The sequence below is a fragment of the Primulina tabacum genome, chromosome 14, assembly GCF_025594145.1.
Source record: "Primulina tabacum isolate GXHZ01 chromosome 14, ASM2559414v2, whole genome shotgun sequence".
In the NCBI taxonomy this organism is placed as follows: domain Eukaryota; kingdom Viridiplantae; phylum Streptophyta; class Magnoliopsida; order Lamiales; family Gesneriaceae; genus Primulina; species Primulina tabacum.
Window position 1 is genome coordinate 35,152,357 of NC_134563.1, and position 20,025 is coordinate 35,172,381.

Genomic DNA, 20,025 nt, shown 5'->3' on the forward strand with positions numbered 1-20,025 from the left:
TGATTTGCACCATTATACCACAACTTTATTTCTTTTTACTCACTTGAAACAAACAAACACAAGTACTGCTTTGTGTATTTTTGCTTATTGCAGTTTTGAACGAGTCTTTTTTCTCACTTACTTGAAACAAACTAACACAAGTATCGCTTGTGCATATGTTAAATGTACACGATGAATAAGATGTATATCAAAACTGTATATATTCAATGGAACAGAACGAATGAGAAGTATCATAACAATAACAAAACATAAAGAAGATAAGCGAAGGGTCAATTGAGCATATACAACAAGAGAAAAGGTTAGGCCTAACAAAAGATTTATTTCGATATTTAGCATCATTAATATGCAAATCTTCAACTACATTTTGTTCTAGAAGATTAAGATTTAGTATTTATATATATATATATATATATATATATATATATATATATTATAACTATATTGTTTGTTGAAAAACATTTGCCATTATTCACCCACTTAAATGCATGAATTTAAATTAATATTTGTCTTTCAAGAAGTATTTATGAAATGGGAATTTAATTTGATATCATATCAAATAATAGAATTGTGGGGCTAACTCACCACCAATTATTGTGGAGCTTAGCCAACTGTCCCCTCCACGGCTTGTGCCATTTTATAGTGTTCTTTCTATCAGGTCCGCTATACACAGTACAAACTCAACATTAAACTTATTTTTTCAATATAACAAATCATTCTAATAAATCATTAATTCCATTTAATGAAAGAAAAAAAAATCATATTCACGAATAATAATCATGGTTTGTTATAATTTTTATTTTCTAAATTACCATTTTTAAATTTATTTATATTTATATTTAAAGTAGTTTTTATCTTAATTAATATTTTACATCTATTTGTTTCTTTCTTTATTGTCTGTTTATCCCATGCAAAATTTATATTTTGATTTGAGCAGTTGAAGAAATAATATTTTTGCAAACATTTTATATTATGTTTTATACTATTTTTTAACCATAGGGATGAAATATTTCTCTTAGAATTTCAATCTTCTCCAGCCAATTATTCTTATCACAATGGAACTAATGAGAAATCATTATCAAATTTTATTTTATTTTTTTGCTTTTTGGCAGTTATGTAAACATGTGATTACAACAAAATATTTTATAAATCTTTAAACCATATTTGTCATTTTCTTCTCCACAAAAAAGTGAGCTCAGATATTGTTTTTACACGTAAGTACTACGAAATAAACAAAATATATAATATAAAATATGTATGCCACACCTCCTTATCCTTCGACTTCTATCGTCTTTCCTGTCATCATTTACTTCCACTTAAATACAATGTTTTCAAGGAAAGTTCCATTTGTTCCCAAATTAATTACATCTTCTTCCTTTAGTGGGAAAACTTCTGATATCCCGATATTTCTCAGGTTTCTTGAAATTTTCTCCATTCATAAAGGTTTTTGTCTCTTTAACTCCTAGTGGCATTCCTTGGTTTTTAAAGTTTTACTTGGTAGAGATCACAAAAGTACTGAAAGAATTGTGAAGAAGTTGCAGCAGCTGACTACGAACAAATAAAAGAAAGGGTTAATCTTTTTTTAGATTTTAAGTTTCTTTTACAGGAATTACAGGTACATAATTTTTTTTTTAAAATTACAGGTACATGATTAATCACCCTTGCTTTTTCTACTTGTATTGAAATCCCTTCTGTGTTATGCGTTTGTTTGTCCGAAGAAATATGAAACTACCCATTTGTAATTCTTTCTTCCAAAGATAAACACTTATCGTTTACTTCTGCTAGCTTTAATTTTTTTGGTTCTTCAGGCAAAAGAGAATTTGGCTATTTTGTGTTTGTTTAAAGACATAATCTTGTTTATCTGTAATCTGTAATGCTCAACTGAATTTGGATTAAGTGTCTTATTTTTTCAAGTTCTTTATTTCTTTTTCGTTAAGAAATGTAGATTTTGACAAAAGGAATTGTTCAGGAGCTGTTGAGGTCTGGATTTTCTTGATCAGTTGCTGAGGTTAATAATGGAAATAGTATTAATTATAACCTGAATCCTTTCTCAGACACAGAGTACTTCAGAATCATTAAATAAATGGATCGGCAATATAATTGTAACATGTATTTATTTAATATATATAATCTTGTACAGAATTAATGTCTGCTACTGTTTGTGTACATTCAGCTACACCTGTACTCACCAAGGATGGACACCCATGGCAATAATGGAGATATCTGAATGGACTTGTCTCCCCTCATGAATTGACACATTTACCCTCCCGATTCTTGAAAATGGCTACACAATTGAATCCCTACCTTTCCCTCCAAATTCTAACTATTTTCTTGTCTTTTTTCCATCATTCCATGTGCATAACCATAGAGAAGCAAGCCTTGCTCAAATTCAAGTCACAGCTCATTGATCCCCTGAACTACTTGGATTCATGGAAAGATTCGGATTCGGGTTCCCCTTGCAAATTCTATGGAATCACTTGTGATCAAGAAACCGGTTTCGTTACAGACATTTCTCTTGATAATAAGTCCTTGTCAGGGGTGATATCCCCCTCACTTTCTATCCTGCAAAGCCTCACTTCTTTAGTATTACCATCTAACCTTTTATCTGGAATCATTCCAAGCGAGTTTCGAAATCTTACGAATCTCAAAGTTTTTAATCTCACGGGTAACAACATGAATGGCACCATACCGGACTTGTCGAATCTGATCAAGTTGGAGAGACTTGATTTGTCGGGGAATTATTTCTCCGGTGCATTTCCGGCTTGGGTTGGAAATTTGTCTGGTTTAGTTTCACTAGGTCTCGGTGACAACGATTACGATGAGGGCGAAATTCCAGAGAGTCCTTGGGAATTTGAAGAAACTGTATTGGCTTTATTTAGCTAGTTCAAATTTGAGGGGGGCAATCCCTGATTCTATATTTGAGTTGGAGGCATTGGGAACGTTAGATATAAGCAAGAATAAGATATCTGGGAATTTCCCGAATTCGATATATAAGTTGAAGAATTTATTCAAGATTGAGCTCTATGGGAACAACTTGACTGGTGAAATTCCAGCAGGACTTGCAAATTTGAGCCTTTTACAGGAATTCGACATATCTGATAATCAAATGCATGGGACTGTTCCGCATGAGATTGGAAACTTGAGAAAATTAACAGTTTTTCATCTGTTCAAGAATAACTTCTCCGGAGAAATACCAGTGGGATTTGGGGATATGCAGCACCTTTTTGCCTTATCTCTTTACAAAAATAGTTTCTCGGGAGAATTTCCGCAAAATCTTGGCCGTATTTCGCCATTGAATAGTATTGACATATCTGAGAACAAATTCTCTGGTGCATTTCCGAGATACCTGTGTCAAAATGGGAATTTGCAGAATTTGCTTGCTTTGGATAACGATTTTTCGGGGGAATTTCCGGATTCGTACGCCGGATGTAATCCTTTGCAAAGGTTGAGAGTCAATCAGAACCGGCTTAATGGGACCATTCCAGATGGAATATGGTCACTTCCTAATGTACAAGTGATGGATTTCAGTGATAACTATGTCACTGGATGGATTTCACCAGGCATTGGAGATTCCAAGAATTTGAACGAATTAATGCTGTCAAACAACAGATTCTCTGGTGAGATACCTAAAGAACTCGGACAACTTATGCTATTGGAACGGGTTATCTTGAACGGCAATAAATTATCAGGGAAAATTCCATCAGAACTCGGTGCTTTGGAGCAGATAAATTCTCTGCAGTTGGAAGAAAACGAGCTCATTGGGACAATACCTTCAGAATTGGCCAACTGTCCTAGACTTGTTAACTTAAATCTTGCTTGGAATTTTCTGAGTGGTGAGATTCCCGATAGTCTCTCAAATATGGTCTCATTAAACTCTTTGAATCTTTCAAGAAACCTTCTCATCGGCCCAATTCCAAGAAACTTGGATAAGCTAAAGTTATCATCTATAGATCTGTCACATAACCAGCTCTCTGGGACAGTTCCATCCGACTTATTGGCGGTTGCAGGTGATAGAGCGTTTCTTGGAAACAAAGGTCTTTGCATTGATGAGGAGAAAAGCACAAGACAGCTAATAAACACGGACTTGGGCCTTTGTCATGTGAAACGTGGCCACAAGAATTTCATCAAAAGTAAACTTGTTATGTTATGTATCATACTATTTACACTGGCGATTATCTTAGTCGGTTTATTGCTCGTGAGTTACAGAAGCTTTAAGCAAAATGAGGTTGACATGGATGACAGAGTGGATGTGGAGAAAGAAAAACGTTCAAACTGGAAACTCGAGAGCTTTCAACAAGTGGAGTTCGATGTAGATGAAATATGCAGCGTAGACGAGGATAATCTGATAGGGACTGGAAGTGCTGGAAAAATTTATCGACTGGATTTGAAGAAAGGCTTTGGAACAGTAGCCGTGAAGCAGATATGGAAGGGAAATGGAGCAGAAATGGAGATTCTCGGAAAGATAAGGCATAGAAACATAATAAAGCTATTAGCCTGTTTAACGAAAGAAGGTTCGAACTTCTTGGTTTTCGAGTATATGGAGAATGGTAACTTGTTTCAGGCACTTCACAAAGAAATCAAAGTCGGCAGGCCAGAACTCGATTGGTTTAAAAGATATAGGATCGCACTTGGTGCAGCAAAAGGAATCGCCTATCTTCATCACGATTATTCCCCACCTATAATCCATCGAGACGTTAAATCAACCAACATATTGCTCGACGAGGATTACGAAGCAAAGATCGCTGATTTTGGGGTTGCTAAGTTGGCTGAGCAAGTTTCTCCCAAGGGATCTAATGTCAGTTGCTTTGCAGGCACTCATGGATACATTGCACCAGGCCAGTTGATTTACTTCAATTCTAGAAATCATATAAATTAAAGTCCATTTTACTGATTATTATTACTTGTTTTCGTATGCAGAGATGGCATATTCACTCAAAGCAACTGAGAAGATCGACATATACAGTTACGGTGTCGTGCTGCTAGAGCTCGTGACCGGAAAAAGGCCTATAGAGGAAGAATACGGAGAAGGGAAAGACATAGTTTACTGGGTTTCGGCTCATTTAAACAATCGACAGAACGTACTAAAAATTCTTGATTCAAAGGTGGTCACTGAACTAGTTCAAGATGATATGATAAAGGTTTTAAAAATCGCCATTCTTTGCACCGCAAAGCTTCCAAATCCAAGGCCAAATATGAAGGAAGTTGTAAAGATGCTTATCGATGCCGAACCGTGCACTCTCAGGTCGCCGGACAGTTTCGAGAAATACGATGATATGCCCTTTCTGTCTGGTTGATTTGCTTTTTTGGTGTTCATGTAGATACTAATGTGTTATGTGCGTTATTATTCGGTTTGTATAAAAAAATTGTTACTAGTTTGAAGATAAAGTAATATTATATTAAAATAGATCAATTAACTAGTTGACCTTTGTAATTTAGATTTAACTTCCGCTAGCAAATAATTAAATTAAATAACTTATATGATAATTGATCACCGCGGAAAGTAACCAAGGATTAAACATAAATTTCACATTTACCTTATAAAATAACTTAGCTAACAATTATTAAAATAAGCTAAGAAATTTTTTTATATTGTATATGTATAATTTAGTTTTGATACGTTGCTCACTTAACGTGTACACTTATGTGATCTTCGATGAGGTGTCATTCACCTTTAAGATGTGATGAAGTTTCATTTGTGAGCTTACTATTATGACATCTTGTTTTGCATTTTGACATAGATGATGTGGTTATTTTAGTCATTATCCATGTTAAGGTTAATAGGATTTAATTCATTTTAGTAGTTATCATTCAATTGTATTTATATTGGTAGAAATTTATGTCTTGTGCATTTATTTTTTGTTCGTGTGTTTATTTTCTTGTGATCTTTAATATTACCTTTGTATTCTTTTTTTTGTTCACATGTTTATTATATTCTTGTGACATTTAGTATTACCTTTGTATTCTTTTTTCGCTTGTTTTATCATTTTTCTTCTTCTTTTTCTTCTTCTTCTTTTTTATTGTTTTCTCCATATTTTTCTTTTTCTTCTTTGCGACATTCGTTTTTTATTATTTTCACCTTGTTTTTTTTTTCACTTTGTGACATTTGTTTTTTAGTCATTGTCCATGTTAAGTTAAGTATTTCTTTTGTATTCTTTTTTCACTTGTTTTATCATTCTTCTTCGTTTTTTTTTTTATTGTTTTCTCCATGCTTTTCTTCTTCGCGACATTCGTTTTTTATTATTTTCACCTTGTTTTTCCTCTTTGTGGCATTTGTTTTTAATCATTGTCCATGTTAAGTTAATATGATTTAATTCATTTTAGTAGTTATCATTCAATTGTGTTTATGTTGGCATAAATTGCTTGTCTTGTGGTATTTATTTTTTGTTCATGTGTTTATTATATTCTTGTGACCTTGTTTTTTCCTCTTTATGACATTTGTTTTTTAGTCATTGTCCATGTTAAGTTAATATGATTTAATTTATTTTAATAGTTATCATTCAATTGTATTTATGTTGGCAGAAATTGATGTCTTGTGGTATTTATTTTTGGTTCATGTGTTTATTATATTCTTGTGACCTTTAGTATCACCTTTTGTGTATTTCATTTAAGTACATTGTGGTTTGAGCATTGGAAAAATCCATTATTCTATTAATTTATATTTATTGTTTTATTTTATGAATGGTATTAGGATGAAAAAAATCTTTTCATGTTTGATAGAGTTGTTATTATGTTATAATCAGATTGATTGAAAAGTTTGTCATATGAACAAGTGAACATATATGTTTATGGTCATGATACTATTTTATCTATTGTGTTTTGATCTGTTTAGATTGACAAATACTCTTAAACATGATGTTATTCAAACGATTTTAAACAATATCTAAATTTCGTAATTATGTTTTCATTGTTAATCAACCACGTGTAACGCACGTGCACTTTCCTAGTTCACATAAATGTGCACAATATGTGTTCACACACACATATATCTATATTTATATATATAGAGACACACACACATATAAGAAAGAAATATATATATAGGCCTTAAGAAAGAAATGAAGTTCCAATTTCCTTTTACTCTATAAGCATGCTTGTTGCAATTTGATAAATCATCTATTAATGATTAATTTCTACTTAATTGCTTCACTGATAATTCATTTATGTACTTTATTTAATTTAATCTAAAAGTTTTCTTAGGTCTTAAGGGAGAAATGACGTTCTGATTGGCTTTTATTGTCTTAGCGTGTTCGTAGTGTCAATTTAATATATCATCTATCCTTAATTTTTTTTATGTGAGAATCCATTGTCGCTATCTTCATGTGGTGTTGTTTTCATCTTTAGAATTAATATGAGGTCATAACATGGACAATGCAGATATCAATGAATGTTATGAAAACAAATCCATAAGGAGAATAAATGATTTAATTTTATTACCATTGACATATTATTCAATTGCATATTTCTAAGATTAATGCTAATGTGGATCAGAGAGAGTACAACTCTCCGATAGCCGACTATGGAGAGATTGTGTCCAACTGAATTTGACTTGGAGACAATTGAAATTAATAAAAAATTCTCAGACAAGTGATCCTCTTTCCCAATACCTCGCAACTATAACGACAAAATATCGCAAATGGTAGCTCTATTTATCGCTATCTTTTAAAACTTTTTTTTTTTTTGAAAAGAAGATAATTTTATTAATTGGAAGAGTTATTACCATCCTCATGCATAGCATCAACAATAAAGTCTGATATTGAGGTCCAGACTATGGGACGAGCATGAAAACGAGATTCCCTAGCTAGATTGTGGGCAACTTTGTTTGCTTGTCTACGGGTGAAGCGAACTTTATAAGATGGTCTTTAACTGAGAATTTCGCGGCACGCGGATATGATGTTACCAAATTCCGAGTCGTCTTCTATATGAGAATCAATTGCGTCGACTACTAATTTGGAATCTGATTCAAAGATGACTTCTTGGAGTCCCATGCCTTCAATCCAGAAAAAACAAAGAAAGCTATAAATCTTGTAATAAAAATGTGTGTTTGAGTTATTAAGAAACGTAAAATATTCAAAAAAAAAAAAAAAGTCATAAAAAACACGACAAATTAGTAGGTAAAGATATCAATAAAGGACATAATAGTTTAATGAAATTTAAAATCCATACTTTTGAATGACTTTTGAATTTTACGTTTTTTTTCCGCTCTTAAATATGAGAGGCTATAATGTTTTTCTTCTATCAATTTAGATCAGTAATCGGTGATCTTGACTTACTAAAGTCCTTTGTTCAGTGATAAAATCGTTTGACTATTTTCTGAATCTTGTGAATGTCAAGGGTTTTATTTTATTTATGTCAATTAATTATGCAATTGATTTTTTTAAATATATATTAAATTTAAATTTTTAACATAAAATATTTGATTTTTATTTATAAATTTATATGAAAATTTCCCACAATTTAAAATTTCAATCTGTATTCAGTCTGTTAAGGATTGTTAACCAATGTTATTTTGCTCTTATGAGTTTGGAAGATTTGTCCATCCTTGTTAAAAGATGAAATGTTTTTGAGAAATAATTGTAGCTGGATGGTGGAGCCCCATGCATGTTGTCTGAAACTCAATACATCCTATGAAAAACAAGCTCACAGTCTAAATATTGTGCTGCATTAACTTTAGATCATAAAATACAAAGCACTCGCAAGAGTACTTGAAAATGGAGGAAAATAAGAGCAAAATACTCGTCTTCGGAGGGAGTGGATACATCGGTATCCACATGGTGAGGGCAAGCATAAAATTGGGACATCCCACTTACGTTTACTCTAGGCCTCATTCCGACCATGCTGAAGTGCTCAATGAGTTTCAATCCTTAGGAGCTATCATAGTGAAAGTATACATGATCTATACAATCTTTTGTTTTCTGATCACTTTATTTTTTCAAATCTCTAGCTGTTGGCGGTGATACTAATGATCCGATGGCGATGTTGGCATGTTTTTTAGGGACAACTTGACGATCATGAGAAGCTTGTCTCGGCGCTTGGGGAAGTTGACGTGGTGATTTCTGCGCTAGCTTATCCTCAAGTCCTTGACCAGATTAATATAGTTGAGGCTATCAAAGTCGCTGGTAATATCAAGGTACTTGTATAAAATATTTCTTTATTTTCAAAGCTGATATCAACAGTCAACAGTAGGATGCATGCTTAGCCTTGTTTAGGTTATCATGAAACTGATATGATAAAAAGTTCGAGTTATTACTGTGTATGGAAGCTTTTAAAATATTGGAAGTCTTGTCAACTGGTTCTTGATATTTCTTGTAGTCTCAACTCTTTAGCTATAATTCTTAGAGATTTCTACCATCGGATTTTGGGTGCGAAGAAGATAGGATAAGCGTGTTACCACCGTTTCAAGCGTTTCTAGACAAGAAGAAGAAAGTTCGGAGGGCCATAGAAGAAGCAAACATACCTTACACATACGTGTCTGCAAATTGCTTTGGTGCATACTTTGTTAATTATTTGCTTCGCCCTTACGACCAAAGGCAAGAGATTACTGTGTATGGCACTGGTGAGGCTAAGGGTACGTACATATTATTACACTAAACTGAAACTTTAAGTATTTCTAATTTCACATTTTAGTTAATCTTATTACATAAAATATATTAGTATTGTTTTCTATTTCTTGTACGTAGCTGTGCTTAATTATGAAAAAGATATTGGGATTTATACGATCAAAGTGGCAACCGATCCAAAAGCATGCAATCGGGTGGTAATATTCAGGCCAAGAACCAACATAATATCGCAGCTTGAATTGATCTCTCTGTGGGAGAAGAAAACGGGCAGGAGCTTTAGCAAGATTCACGTACCAGAACAAGAAATTGTGACACTCTCAAACAGTACGATTTCCTGATTAAATCCTTCAGACATTTGAAAATATATATTTAAAAGGTCGAAATCACACGTGCAGCTTTGCCAGATCCACTCAACATACAAGTGTCCATTATTCACAGTGTATTCGTTAAAGGGGTGACGATGAATTTTGAGATCGGGGAGGAAGATATCGAGGCTTCTGTGGCTTACCCCGCCCTGAAATTCAATACAATTGAGGAGCTCCTCGACATTTTCTTGCACGATCCACCAAAGCCAACCTCGGCAGCATTTGAATGAACGATATCTCTAGAATCCTGCATGCATGTTGCTTTTATGGGACAATGGCCCCAAGGCTGGCCATTGATTTTAACTATGTTTGCCATGGAATCATGTACAATAAACATTATAATTGTGTACCTTTGGAAAAACTTGAGCCAGATCCTAAATTCTTTGCATTATGAAGCAAAATCAATCTGAATAGGACTCAATCTGAATAGGAATAGTTATGATCAACCAATTACTTCAGCAGTAATTTCTGGTTCTACGCCTACTGTTGAATTAATTGGAGCAAATGGAACAAATTTTTTGAATATTTGTTGGATTTGGCTTCATGATCTTTCTTCCCAGACTCACTTTTTTATCAGTTGTTTTTTTGGTGTCCCTCAATGGATGAATTTATTTGTCCAATAACTACTTATCTGATGTGCGGTGGATATTGAGATTGGCCGATGGATGTCACGTAACTTAGAACTCCATGAGCTTTTTCTGTCGGCCAATGTGCAAATGCAGCAGGAGGCATTAATGAAGGACAAAATGATGGCAAATGTGCATGTTGAAATTTAGGATGAAAGATAGAAAAAATGATTCATGACGTAAGACGCGTTTTTATATGCGTTTTTACACGGACAATTTTTATAGTATTTGAGTGCTTAGTTCTATACTATTTGTGAGGTGTTTGTTCTCCTGTATTAAGAAAGAATGTGTTCTCTTTGAAAACACAGTGAGTGCTTGTACATCATAAAATATTATAGTTTCTTTTCATCTTGCTCATAATTTTTATTCTAATAATTTTTGGGGGGTTTTTCATATAAATCTCGGTGTTCAATTTATTCTTTATTTTCATATTATTATCTCAATTTGTCGTACGTGAGACCAATTATTTTTGTTTGCAATTAATTTTCTGCAAAGCGGTAAAAATAATGAAATCTAACTTCTAAATAATCAAATCATTATGAATTTTTATTTTCATCAATAATGATGATCTTCTAAGTTAATATACATTTAAAAAAATATAGAAAGAATGATGTGAAAATAAAATAAAATTCATAAACTTGATTTATGTATGTAAAAAACCATAAAAAATTCTAAAAAAATATAAAAACTTAACAAGGTTATGAAAATAAATGTGAGAAACTGGAATGAAAACCTAAAAAATAAGATATAAAAAACATGAAATGGAACTATGAAACTTGAATGCTAAAATTGCAGATCTACTGCTGGAGCATTGTTTAATTGATGAGTTGTTTAGATCTTTTATGTTCTGTCTATTCTCTCTTTTTGTTCACGTCTGAGACAGTTTCAACAACTCCCACTGCTCAACTCTCCCACTACTCCACTTCTGAACGCGCAGAGTTGGCTTTAGGGACCTGCCCTAACCGGTTAGCTCTATTTATTGAGTCGGATTGCTCATCATTGTTTACCAAAATTTAACGGGCTTATTCATTTGGAATTTTTGTCAAAAAATTAATGAGCTTACCATTTTGAGCTCAAAATCCTTTTTTAGCGCAAACAGTTAGCAGTGAGTTGTTGGGATTGTACGGGGTGATTGTCCAGATGGATATTACATCTAAGCTGTTTGATAGAAGTTCTGTTTTCTTGGAATATCATGGTGTCTGGTTTACAAAAAAAAAAAATTGACTGCAGTAGGGTGTATGAGATCTTCTGTAGGATGAAGAGGGGTGGCAGCCGAATTCGGTGACATGGACCTCGTTGCTTTCGAGTTTTGCTAGGTGTATCCAAAATGATAAGGCATGGGAATTTTTTGTTTTGATGAGAGAAAAAGGGATAAATGCAAACCGCTGAATCTATCGCTGTTGTCATATCAACATGTGCTGAGTTGAAAGTATCCATTAAAGGTGAGATTTTGTACGGGTGTGTAATGACTGCCGGATTTGAGAACCATGTATTCTCGAGGAACGCGCTTATAAGTATTTACAACAACGATGTAGAAAATGCAGAGTATTTGTTCTCAGAACTGAAGTCAAAGAGCATAGTTAGCTGGAACGCATTGATATCGGCCTATGCTCAGACAGGATTGTGTGATGAGGCTTTTTCAGCGTTTCTTTGTTTGGATAATCAATGAGATGATTTGAAGGTAAGATGTAATGTGATCACTTGGACTGCTGTCCTTAATGGATTTATTTCAAAGGCTCGGTGTAGAGAATCATTGGAAATTTTTCAGCAAATGCTGTTTGCTCAAGTGCCGGCCAATGCTGTAACAATTGCCATCATGCTCAGTTTGTGGCGAGTTATCAGCGCTGCATCTTGGTAGAGAAATCCACGCTCATGGTTTCAGAAGATTAATGACTAGAGACATTTTGGTGACAAATAGACTTGTCAAATTAGGTCCCGTCGGACCGACCCGTCCCGCTATAAAAATTGGACGAGTTAGGTTGATAAATATCAGTCCGTTTGAAGGCGGGCCAAATGGGCTGAGCCCGTTTGGGTTGCGGGCCAAGACAGGTCGGACCTAAATGAGGCGGACTGGCCCGCCAAATTAGGATAAAATTTTATATTTTTAAGTTTTAATATTAAAATTCCACTATTTAGTATTTATATGCTAGTTTTTTTTTTTTTCCAATTTAAATCAGTTTAAAAATTATTTATATGCTAGTTAACTATCAGTCGTGTTCCTTTTATATACACATGCATCGGCACTCTATTCCAGATTTTTTTTAAGAATTAAGTTATTTAAATATGTTTATAATCAATCATATTGCTTAATTTATTAGTTTCATGTGTATCTGTGCATCTTTACACACGATTTTTTTCATAATAAAAATAAAATAATAATAATAACTAAATCAATATGATATATTTTTCAAGTAATTTTTTGCAAATTTAGATTGCACATTAATTTTTAAAAACATAAATAAGTTGTTTCATGAAATATAATTTAATTGTTATAATAATAAATAATCATTATTATTAATTTAGATTTAAAAAATAATTTATTAAGATGTTCTAGATATTTCAACATAACTTACACGTTTTTTCTTATAAAAGATACTTCTTTTATATATTTTAAATGTAATGATATACTAAATTTATTAGCATTTTTTTAAAAAAATTAAGCGGGTCGGCCTGCCTAACCCGCGGCCCAAGATGGGTTGGGTTAAGTTGGCCATTTAGAGACCCGCCAAAATGGCGCCACATGTCTAGTGACAAATGGTTTGATCAACATGTACATGAAATGTGGTAGCCTGATGACCGTATATTTGTTATTCCAAAAAATGATTTACAGGAACATTAGTTCTTGGAATACAATGATCAGTGGGTATGTCATGCACGGTAAAGTCGATTATGTCTCATCAGGCACTGTCTGAATCCACTCATCGACTGTCACGTGGAATTTTTTTATTGTTTTTTATCCATTAACCCAAATGAAAACTCCCCAACCGTAAAGTCGATTATGCCTCATCATGCACTGCCTGAATCCACTCATCGGCTGCCACGTGAAATTTTTTTATTGTTTTTTATTCACTTACCCAAATGAGAAAAGTCATTGTTTTTGTGTAAGAAAATTATCTTTCCTGTACGTGTTCCCAACCTTGGTAAAGTCTACTCCCACACCACAGTTTATTCATCTTTTCAGATCTAAAATGGTTTCCTCCATTATTTTGCTTCTCACTTCTCGTAAAAAACCATTTCAGATCTAAAAGCTTATTCGGCTCTTCCTCGTTAGCTTTCACACTATGGTATGTTTGTAACGAGGAAGAGCCGAAGAAGCTTTTAGATCTGAAATCCAACGATGAAGAGCCGAAGAAGCTTTTAGCTGAAATGGTTTTTTACGAGAAGTGAGAAGCAAAATAATGGAGGAAACCATTTTAAATCTGAAAAGGTGAATAAACCGTGGTGTGGGGTAGACTTTACCATGGTTGGGAACACGTACAGGAAAGCTATTTTTTTTACACAAAAACAATGACTTTTCTCATTTGGGTAAGTGAATAAAAAACAATAAAAAAATTCCAAGTGGCAGACGATGAGTGGATTCAAGCGGTTCCTGGTGAGGTATAATTGACTTTACGGTTGGGGAGTTGGACAAAAAACAATAAAAAATTTCACGGCTGGCAGCGGATGAATGGATTCAGGCAGTGGCTGATGAGGCATATTTGACTTTACCCTCATGCACGGATTTGGTCAAAATGCTCAGAAATGAGAAAATGCTCGATCAGATGTTGGATTCTGGAATTCAGCGACTGCGAGATGGAGTTAATTTTGTTGCTGTTCTTTCTGCATTTAGCCATTCCAGTCTCGTTGCTGAGGGACGTGCTCTTTCAACCGGATGACTCGTGATTTTCAAATCGAGCCTCGAGTAGAACATTATGCTTGCATGGTCTATCTTTTCGGTAGAGCAGGGCTCTGCAGGAAGCAAGTGACATTTTGAAAAAAATGCCCATGGAACCTAACGAACCTGTCTGAGGGCCCTATTAAATGCGTGTAAAATGTATATGAATATAAATGTTGCGGAAGAGACGGCTCAACAGATTTTTAATTTGAATTCTGAAGGAACAGATAGTTACATGTTGCTCTCAAATTTTGTACGCGGCCAGTGGGAGGTGGGATGAGTCCGCTACGGTAAGGCTCTCAGCTAAGATAAGGGGATTGAGGAAAATCAACAGCCAAAGTTGGATTGAGTTGAATAAAAGTCTCGTGCATTTGCAGCTGGGAAAGCTTTGAACTTGGAGATTGAGGAGCTCCACAGGGTACTTCAGGATTTGAACCTTCATATGGTGATGGAGAAAGTATGTATACCTACTTGCACCAGTGCACCAGTGAACGCTAAATCGAGAGAGAACTCGTGCTTCACGAGACGATTGAGAGAGAACAGCTTTTGGCTTTGGCAGCATTGCAGCAAGACATTGATTATATATTCCATTTTATTAAAAACGAGGACATGATAATATCCAACTAGAAAAGACATCAATTTTTTCTTCTAACTTTATAGATACTAATATTACATTTTTATTTTTTGTTTTTTTTTTAAATTTCAACACATACTTTTATTTTTTTTTTTCTATTTCAACAATTCAAATATCAGTATAGTCCCTCCATAGTTTGTCAAATTTTACTTTAGTCTATTGATAATGATAAAAAAAACTATACACACATATCCCGTGTGCAGAGTAACTAGTTCGAGGAATGCCGACACTCTCTAGTCTCTATTATGATTTAACGGGCTGAAGACCCTTTTTTAAATAATAACGGGCCTCGAATGGATCCACAATATTCAGATGTAAATGGACAGTTAATAATAAAAAAAACCTCTTTATTGGGCCTCTTTTGGGCTTATTCTTGTGCCACTGTGAAAAAGGATCAAAATGGAAATATACATATGGTCTCCATATATGAGGCGATACACAAACGTACAATTTTTGTAACAAAAAATATTTAATTAATTAGTACTTCATCATCGACATTTTCTGATCATCCATGATTGAATTATTGAATATGATACATGACTTGGGACAGCTTGCCTTGTCTCTCCCACAACATTTTTACAAGAAACAAGAATGGAAGAAAATGCTTAAACAAGAATCACTAGAAAGTAAATACATGCACGATAGATACAATATTGGACTAGTTAGTTAGCTAGCTATGGAAACTCAACGCGAGTGACGAGTAAGAAGATTGTAACTATAAGGGCTCGATTTCGGAAGATAAACGATTGATTCCGAAATGGCACAAGAGCTCTTGCAAGAAGAGTGTATATTCATGAATCCAAATCCATCACTCAAAGACCTTGAAATCTTGGATCTTCCCTTCCAAATGCTACCAAAATATGTTTCATGGTCATGTTCATCCTTGGAACATGCCACTAGAGCCGCAAAAAAGGGATCCCTTTTCAACGTCCTATTGCTAGTTTGATATTTGTTGGGAGAGACCTCCAGCTTCCTGGAGTTGGAGTTTCCGGCGGGAGGCAATGGGAGGAGACGCCGCCCAGAGGGTTCTTTCTTTATCGAGGCCTGGCGTTTGGGCATACCGGGGATTTGTTCCCAAGAGAATGGGACTCCATTGATCAATCTGAGGGTTGTGGTTGGGCTAAATGTTGGAGGGAATTCTTCATTGAGCGATAATGACGCTGATGATCCAATGGATGAATCAGACGAATCCGATGGTGATGATGGTGGCAACATGATAGACGACCGGCGAGGGGTCGGCCAGATTCTTAAGGAGGAACGGAGAGATTCTTCCTCATTTGGGCGGATTTCAGCTTCACTAGTAGTCATTGCTCTAGAGGATTGGGTGGAGGAGGTGATTTGGTTTTGTACCTTACCTTTTTGTGTACTTGTGGAGAACATACAATATGAAATTTTGTTAATATTCGTTTATAACTATTTTAAATTGATAGGATTATTAAAATGTAATTTGGTGAGTATGAACGAAAAGGAAAGAATAGTAGGGATAAACTGACAAATCGATCCTAAATAATAATAATGAAAAGGATGGAAACAAGAGTACATGAATTTGAAATTATAAGTAGTTCAAGTGGGTAGTAAAAGCGATGTGGATATCGCCTTGGCGCACACATATGTATTTGGTTATACGTATACGTCTTCATATTATATAAGTACCGATGATGTGACATTTATCAATTAGTTCTGATAAACATAAAAAAATGTAAATTCAATAAATAAGTGTCATATCATCTATGTTCACAGCGCACAGCGTGATATATAATAAATGTGCTGATTATATATGAAATATATATCCAAAATATGTGGACATACATTATCGATAGGAAAAAAAAGCCTGTGAGCATCTCCTTCATTTTGTGGCCAATTTGTGCGGCATGTGATGACTTGTGGACCGTGGTAGCCCCATTTCTTAGCTCCATCTTCCACCACTATTATTACTCTTTTTGAAATTTCTAATCGAATCAATAATAAATTTCCTACTATGTGTCTATGTCTTTTGCCAGTTAAGAACATCACATTTTTTATTTGAAATAAGTGTTCTCACATTATGACTTTTAATTATTGGAGATATCTATTATTGTAAAATGATGAGTAGCTATGGTGGCATACATACAATTGATTAAAGAGATGTATCAAGAGATAAGAGTGGGAGGATGTAAAATTTCCACGGGATATTAAACATGACAAAAACTTATGTGAGACGGTCACACATGTCGCATTTTGTGAGACAGATATCTTAGTTGGATCATCCATGAAAAATTATTACTTTTTATGCTAAGAGTATTACTTTTTATTGTGAATATCGGTAGAGTTGATCCGTTTCACAGATAAAAATTCGTGATACCGTCTCACAAGAGACTTACTGATCAAACATTACCCTCATCCATGCAATTAACAATTGATATTACATTTGAGTTTCATTAGAGATTTCAAAACGAGCAAAATTACCTAACTCGACTCACTTATTTTATATCGCGGACGGTCTGGACAGACATGTCCAGCCCATTTTGACATTTATATCTTTTATGCTTCATAAATACTAGCATTCCATGCACGTGATATAGTTCGCGTGCCTATGTTTTTAATATAATCAATTAATTATAATCAAAATGATACAATCTATGGCATATTCAAAGGCAAAAAAATAGATGCAAAATTTTCCCATTATTATATTATTTTGTTCAAGCTGTTTATTAACCTTTGATATTAGTGGACTTAATTTGTTTCTGGGCCTCATCACTTTAGTTAGGCTCAACAAAGTTGTAGAGTTAGGAGATAAGTTGGGCTAAGAATTCATATCTCCAAATGTATGGATCTTCTATCGAGTGAGCCCAGTTCTATGGGCCCAATCTCATCGTCTGTATTGCATGTATAATGAATGATCAAGTAAACAAAAATTAGTGGTTTTTCGACACTGTCCTAAATCCTAATATGCTCAGATATAATTGGAAAAAAGAAAAGAAAAGAGAAATTAAGATTGATGGGTTATGCCGTAATTTCATATCAATCAAAATTTTACAAAAAGTTTAAATTATGAGCTTATTTCATTGGCTTCCATATCCAAGAAAACAATATACTTGCATTATTTATTTATTTATTTTATTAAAAAAATAAATCTAAATATTACATAGGAAATCATATCTTATACATTAATTATTGTTGAATCCCAAAAGGTTCTCACATCCAATGGACTCTTTAATGGATATTAAGAAAATAAAATACATAATTTGTAAAATATTCAAATTAAATTGATTTTTTGCCCTGACTATCCAAATTCATCACACAAATAAAATGTAAACATATTCTCAACAAAATAATAAAAAATCGTGTAGGTCTCCTTGAGACGGGTTGGACAGATCTATACTTGGAGTAAAAAAATAATATTTGTAGCATAAAAAATAATATTTTTTCATGAATCGTATCATATCTCTTGAGATTTTTTTTTGTGCAAAAAAAAAAAACATTTACAATGTAATCATAGCTTTAGTGGTCCTGTCTAATTTAAGGCAAAAACTTTATGTGAGACGGTCTCACGAGTCATATTTTGTGAGACGAATCTCTTATTTGGGTCATCCATGAAAAATTATTACTTTTTATACTGAGAATATTACTTTTTATTGTGAATATCAGTAGGATTGACCCGTCTCACAGATAAGATTCGTGAGATCGTCTCACAAGAGACCTACTCCTAATGTAAAACTGCGTAACTTTTTTTTTCTCCTTTTCCATGGCCAACTGGAATTCATGTTATATTGTTATCGATACAAAAAAGTGGCTTCGATATTCTCTCAACAATACTTCTCCCTTGCACATGTAATTAATATATTTCATAAATGACATATATCTTTAAATAAAATTGAATTGACATGAGTTTCTTATACTTATATAATATGGTTATCAACCTCGCTATAAGTTATTTAAAATCGAGTATTTTGATTTTTCAGAGGATAGTGATGGCCTTGAATATTTGTTACAAAGTTGGTGAAAACATAAATAAGAGAGAGAGATTTATAAAATTCAGTCCTTTTTTAATCATTTTCAAAGGATAAATAAAAAAATTTGATGTTAATCGTGAATAATAATAATTTTTTTTATGAAATCTAAAACTCCATCAGAAAAACTATGATTACCCATAATCATTTTAGTTCACTGTCAAATAAAATATTTACTCTAAATTCTATCAAATATTAAATGACTACTTTTTCGAAATTACCATATCTAATACAGTAATTAAATACAAAACTTAAAACTTAAAATTAGTCATCTAAACCATACGAAACCGAAATTCATGATTTGAGTTGGTTTGACACGAAATTTTGTAAAACTGATAAAACATGGCTTGATTTGAATTTAATGACGAATTTTGTGATGCTGAACGAAAATAACGTTACTCGAATGTAACGGATCCATATGATTAGTCGATCTGGGTGACAAATGATTCCCTAGTTCTCCTGAAAAATTGATATTTGGGGTCATCATTTGCATCACGAACAACGTTAGAAGCGCTGAAAAATACACCACGAAAACCTTCCGACGCTCAAGTCATGGATCATCACAAAAATACAAAGCCTTTTAAAATAAACATGGGTGTATATACCTTAAAAAAAAAAAAAGAGGAAGGACCTTTAAATTAATTAGTTTTCCAACATGGACCAATGACTTTGAAGGTGATCTCCCAATTTTGGGACTTAGTGATCATTATTCATTATTTGGGCTTTCTCATTCTGTAATTACATTATTACTTATAATTCTCATACTCTTTGATTTTACCATAATATAACTAATTATGTTATTACACGTCTTCTTGAAAACGAGAGAGTGAAAGGAATAGATGGGAACTGAAATCTGTTTGCAACCAAAAGTCCATAAGCTGGTAGACATTCCAGGCTGTGCTTTGAAATTAACCATGGAATTCTCAACCATGTTGGAAAAATATTACTAGTACGATAATGTATTAATTTGTCATCTTTGAGGA

The 20,025-nt window shown here is 33.6% G+C and overlaps 3 protein-coding genes and 1 pseudogene across 3 annotated transcripts; 3 read left to right on the forward strand and 1 right to left on the reverse strand.

Moving 5' to 3' along the window:
- The first annotated feature begins 1,287 nt into the window (after positions 1-1,287).
- LOC142524073 (receptor protein-tyrosine kinase CEPR2-like) lies at positions 1,288-5,401 on the forward strand. Its single transcript, XM_075627807.1, is given in 4 exon segments — positions 1,288-1,612; positions 2,138-2,838; positions 2,840-4,832; positions 4,915-5,401. Coding segments are annotated over 3 exon segments (2,931 nt in total). The 5' UTR covers positions 1,288-1,612; positions 2,138-2,277; the 3' UTR covers positions 5,292-5,401.
- Positions 5,402-8,638: 3,237 nt separating this feature from the next.
- On the forward strand, positions 8,639-10,253 carry LOC142524810 (eugenol synthase 1-like). Its single transcript, XM_075628918.1, has 5 exons — positions 8,639-8,879; positions 8,990-9,124; positions 9,334-9,562; positions 9,675-9,878; positions 9,950-10,253. The coding sequence occupies exons 1-5, from the start codon at positions 8,706-8,708 to the stop codon at positions 10,147-10,149; spliced, it is 942 nt and encodes a 313-aa protein (XP_075485033.1). The 5' UTR covers positions 8,639-8,705; the 3' UTR covers positions 10,150-10,253.
- A 331-nt stretch (positions 10,254-10,584) lies between these two features.
- LOC142523982 (putative pentatricopeptide repeat-containing protein At1g17630) lies at positions 10,585-15,032 on the forward strand (annotated as a pseudogene).
- A 705-nt stretch (positions 15,033-15,737) lies between these two features.
- Positions 15,738-16,361, reverse strand: LOC142523983 (uncharacterized). Its single transcript, XM_075627709.1, has one exon. It carries the CDS (start codon positions 16,359-16,361, stop codon positions 15,738-15,740), a length of 624 nt encoding a protein of 207 aa, XP_075483824.1.
- Between the last annotated feature and the right edge of the window lie 3,664 nt (positions 16,362-20,025).